This window comes from Pygoscelis adeliae, unplaced genomic scaffold (assembly GCF_000699105.1).
Source record: "Pygoscelis adeliae isolate BGI_AS28 unplaced genomic scaffold, ASM69910v1 Scaffold513, whole genome shotgun sequence".
Lineage (NCBI taxonomy): Eukaryota > Metazoa > Chordata > Aves > Sphenisciformes > Spheniscidae > Pygoscelis > Pygoscelis adeliae.
In genome coordinates this window covers 1,101,611-1,106,728 of record NW_008824591.1, presented here as the reverse complement: position 1 = coordinate 1,106,728, position 5,118 = coordinate 1,101,611, and the positions used below count along the sequence as shown (strand labels likewise).

Sequence of the window (5,118 nt, the reverse complement as noted above, 5' to 3'; positions counted from 1 at the left end):
ATGTATTGATACTGGGGGTTGCCCCGACCCAGGTGCGGGACCTTGCACTTGGCCTTGTTAAACCTCGTGAGGTTCACACGGGCCCACTTCTCCAGCTTGTCCAGGTCCCTCTGGATGGCATCCCGTCCCTGCTGTGCCATTAAAGTCATGGTTCCCTTCCCAGCATTTATTAGGGAGCCGACGAGATTGCGCCGAGCCCTTTGATTAACATCCTGCAGGCCTCGCCGTGGGCTCCCACCGCTGCCCGAGCACGGCACCTTGGCTGAAGGGCAGCGCAGAAGCCACCGGGATCCTTCGGGCAGGGGGTCAGAAAGAAACTGTGGGCACCAGGCGCCGATCAGCTTTCAGATTACTCTTATAAATGGTCTCAGAGAGTGGGGGACACGGTGCCTTGCTGCAAATCACACTGTACCCAAGATCACCGCTTGTCCCCCATGGGTGTTGATCGCTGCCTGCACAGTGCAGCGGCCACATACAAGCTCCACCGGGAAGCAGAGCAGTGCTTTGACCCTGGTTATGGTAAGCATCCGTAGGAGCGAGTGGGGTTTTTTAATACATCAAAACAAGAAGAGCCCTGAGCAACATCTTACAACCCAGGTAAAGCGACGCTGCGCCCCACCTGCACGGGGATGCCGCATCCCTCCCTCCCAAACACAACGGCCTCGCCATGTGAAATGGCATTTGTTACAAGGTTCACAGCTCTGAAAAAAATCGGTGGCTCAGGAAAGCTGCCAGTTCTGGATTACACTCACTCTGCCTTCTCATTTTCCTCTTTAGGGAGGCGACGGGCAGCTAAAACGAAATCTGCCAGGGCAGAAAAGGGAAGCGGTGGGGCAGTAATTGGCCAGGTTTGGTGTGAGGGGCAGCTCTGCTGCCCGCACGCCCCAGAGGCATCACTATGGCTATTTACAGGGGACTGCAGAGGTTGAGGGCACGGGGGACAGCCCGTAAAACACAGGTAAAAGCAATCCGCTGCATTACGCTCCTCCAAAGGAAGGTCGCTGCAAATGCCACTGTGCATCGCCAGTGAATTCAAGCGTGCTGGGGATCAACAGCCCTTTCGTCAGCCCCGCACGCAGCCCAAGCTCTGAATGCCAAGGCTGGACCGTTTCACGCTTATGCAATGCCACCAACAACGGGCTCCTCAGTTTCACCTGTTCCTTTCCATTTGTCAGGGCTTTGCAGACAGACGAAGAACAAGATTTGCTTTTACAATTAGCCTGTCTTTTAGTTGAAATAGAAGTGAGCTTCTGTTCCCCCCAGAAAAGCGCTGAATCATTTATAGCACTTGCTGGCTAAGTAGAGAGGACACTGGATACCGACACAGGGCAGATCTGCTTTGTTAGGAGCATTCATTTTCAGGCTGGTGCTATTCTTTGACTTATTTTCTTTAAACGCATAAAAGGGAAAAATTCAAGCCTGCAACTTAAGTCATGAATGTTACTTAAAGAGGCATTTCTTCAAGCACAACTATTTTATCTAGCAGGCAAGAATTGTATCAAATGCTTTCTCAAAGCACTCCGCTGCTGTATTTTTAATTTGGTATTGCAAAGCAGGCAAGCGCTTTAAGTAGTTGATTTTACTATAACCCTTCTGAAGGGCCCAACAGCAAAAAAAAAAAAAAAAAAAATTCAGGTAACTGTCCCTCCAACATACACACACACGCTCCACGCAATGCAGAGGAAGAGATTAATCCTTGGGGAACTACTTTGTACTCAGACAAATGAAACATTTGTTTAATCACGCTTTGCCTTCCCGGCAGATACTCCTTCTCAAAGAAAATTTAAAAGCTCGGAGACAGCAGAAATGTTTGAGCGGCCGTGTCTAACCTGCCCCGGGACCTGGCTGCGTGCTCTTCCCCACAAACGTCACAACAAAGCTGCTGTCAGACCACAGAGCTACATCAGCATCTGCAGAACTAACCTAATGGCCCAAGACTTCCAGCCACACTTCGCCGCTGAACGGAGCGGCCGCAGTCTCGGCAGGCTAACACCCAGGCATTCCTCCACCACCGGCACCGCCGTTACTGCCCAGCAGGACTGGAAAGGAGAGTCACGTCTCAGCCACTTGCTGTGACAGCTGGCCCCACTATATCTGGACAGCGAGAGCTAAAGTTCTCGCTATCCTCTGTCAGAAACTCATTAATTTGCTGATTACTACTGCTCTATGCCCTGGACTCCAGCCTGCAGGAATTCCTGTCTCGATGTCACTGAGAGTGCGTCTGGATTTGCTCCAGCAGAGGTTGGTATCCTTCATGGTGACCTTCAGTGTCTGGCAGGGACCCTCTGCTGGCTTCCTCCCCCTACCCGTTTTATTCCTCCGTTGCCTTAGTTTATAGAATATCTCATTTAAAAGTCCAATATGTGCTAATTTAGGCAGATCTTTATTTCTCCTTACTCATTAATTAAAGTAAGGATCAAGAATAATCCCTGGAACACCACTGGTGCTTCCTGCACGCCACCACGCAGCAATTTAACTGGTATTTGTGGTCCTTACCAGTATAACTCCCACACTACACACCACTTCCCCAGACTCCCTGCTTCTGGAAGACTCTCACAGGCATCTGCCGGTACGACTGCAAGGGACCTAGTTCACCGACAACCACGCTCCCGTCATCTGCTGGTCCTAGTGTTGGATCCCGTGGTTGAACGTAAGCAGTAATGCAGATCTCTAGTCAGCTTTTGACAATAATAATAAGATTTTACAACTATACGGTGCTCCTCCACTGACACAGAGGCAATATAAAGACATCGCTATTGTAATGAGGGCAGACTACGCTCACAGAACACCACAGAGGGTTGTTTGGGTCCTCACACCTCTACGCACAACTCTGAGTCTTCAGATCATGAGCCAACTCATTCCAGGAGGGCCTGCAAAACGGTTTGGGATCGGTGGTAACAGAGGGACGCAGCGGCAACTCACCTGTCGGCCGATCCCCCTGCTATTTTACTCCCATCTGGGGACCAAGAGCACCTCAGAAGATTCTAAAATAAAAGAACATGCACAGATCTATTTGCAAAGGAGGACTTAGTTTTTCCCTTCTACTTGAATTAAAATCACCACGAGACTTTAAATATCACGAGCACCACTTTAACGATCTCCCTTTGGAAGATGTGATGGTAATTACAGATTTTATTTTATTGCTGGAAACATCCAGTGCCTTGTTATTTTACACAAAGTAGATAGTAAATGTAGAAAATACTTAATTTACAGCTAATTATAGCTGAACCGAGCAAAGAAATCTTGTTATTGTGGCTTTAATTGGAATCCCACTTTGTGCATTAATCTTTCTTTGAGTTCTTATTAAAGCCTTTCTGGTTTAAACTTGAACTTAAAAAACAATTTACAGAAAAGTTAAAAGCAGCAGCATTTTACAATCAATCACGTTTCGGTCTGCAGTAGACTCACCTTTTCAAAATTATGTACATTCCCCTGGAAAATCTTTACACATCTCTCTTTAGGGGCAAATGGTCGCACATCCCAGATGCGAACTGCAACAGAGAGCTCACAGTAATTAGCTGAAGATGGCAGAGGCACGGGGGCAAGGTCAGCTCCTGGAAGCGTTCCTCTTCCTAAGACATGCTGCTAACGAGCAAAGACCTGGCCACGCTCCTTTTCTCTTCATGCCCAGGTTTCCCCAGAAGCAAAAGGAAACCAGAAGCTTTCCCCTGCAGAAAGCTTTGATATGAAAGGTCAAATGCAGAAATTTGTAATTACGCCAAGACCACTGCCAACAGGAGGGGAAAAATCCAAAACAACTATTACACAACCGAGCCACCATCTCCTTACACGAGCATTTGCTTTGTTCTAACGCACTCCGTGATCGTGCTTCTAATCAGACCAGCTTCGCTGAGCACCCCCACACGGGAGACAGGCTGTTTAGAAACGGTGCTGTCACTCCCTGCCGCAGGGAAACAGGCAAACCGCCCTGACAAGAGCCAGACCGAGACTGCGTTCAACTGTCTGCACAAATAATGTGTGCCGTAGCTTGTGCCCGCGCTGCCCTTCGGGAGACGTGGCAAACCCTTCTGACGCAGCTGCTCCCTCCCTGCAAAGGACGCGACTGCCACCGGCGTAACAACAAGAATTCAAGCTTTATCTCTGGAGCCAAACTCCCTTCAGCCCATCCCCACGTCCGGCTCTTGTTTTTCTACGTCGAACAACTGGAGCTGTTCCTTCCTAAACGCCACGCAAAGCTAGCGTAAGAGAGCAGCGTCCGACAGCTGTCTGCACAGCTGTGCTCTCACATCAGGCGGGACGTACCTGTGTTGTCCATTGCGTTGGAGAGCAGGTAGGAGCCTTCCGAACTCAGACTGAGGCCTGTCACCGAGTCCGCGTGTCCTCTCATCGTGTAAGTGAGCTTGTTCTGGCGAAGGTCCCACACCTTTCAGACACAACATTGCAGTTTAACGAAAAGACAGCCAAGACTGTCGGAACCGCTGTTTCCAAAGCGTTTCACACTGGTAGTGATCAGCCAGCTGATGACATCAGACTTCAGTTCTGGCTGGTGGGGTCTGACTGGCTAAAATATAAGGCTAGAATTTTATATGTCTTGCAGGGAAAATGGAATTTGCCCCTTAGAAGACTTCTTACCGAATGCATCCAACAACCAAGGAGTTAAACGTCAGCAGCCCCACGCGTGCAGGAATCCCTCTCTGCCTGTCTATAGCTCCCCAAGCTCCCAAAGCCCACTGACTGCTGGCACAGAGCAGCGGTTGTCCGATCCCCAGGATTTCATGCTGTTCTTTCCCAAAGAGTTACTGCCTTTCAGAGGGCAGTCGGAACAGATCTTACGTCAGCGCTACACTTAGCAATGGCCCTCTGACAAGCACGTCCCCCACGCCCAGGTAAAGCTGGAGCCTGAGGCTAAAAGGACAGTAAGACAGACTGAACCGTACAGCTATTGGGATAATCTCAGTTACCAGCTGAATGAAACACTGAGCTCGCTCTTAAATAAGAACTTTCCACACTAGCAGGTGATAAAGTTGCAAACTGGAGCAGAGGGCAGAGAGCGTGGACGTGTCACCACATTTTCTTTAGTTTACCTCATATATGGCTCTAGAGCCTCTGGGACGGGTACGGGCCGCCAGAAGAGCCAGCAGACCGTATCGGCTCCAG

At 49.5% G+C, this 5,118-nt stretch overlaps 1 protein-coding gene across 1 annotated transcript in view; it reads right to left on the bottom strand.

The window, feature by feature from the left end:
* Positions 1–5,118, bottom strand: part of SNRNP40 (small nuclear ribonucleoprotein 40kDa (U5)) — a gene marked incomplete at its 5' end in the record, with an annotated part of 11,222 nt that overhangs the window by 3,383 nt on the left and 2,721 nt on the right. The window contains 3 exons of the mRNA XM_009322258.1: positions 2,923–2,984; positions 3,409–3,491; positions 4,264–4,384. Coding sequence (XP_009320533.1) covers positions 2,923–2,984; positions 3,409–3,491; positions 4,264–4,384 — 266 coding nt within the window. The remainder of the gene's footprint in view (positions 1–2,922; positions 2,985–3,408; positions 3,492–4,263; positions 4,385–5,118) is intronic.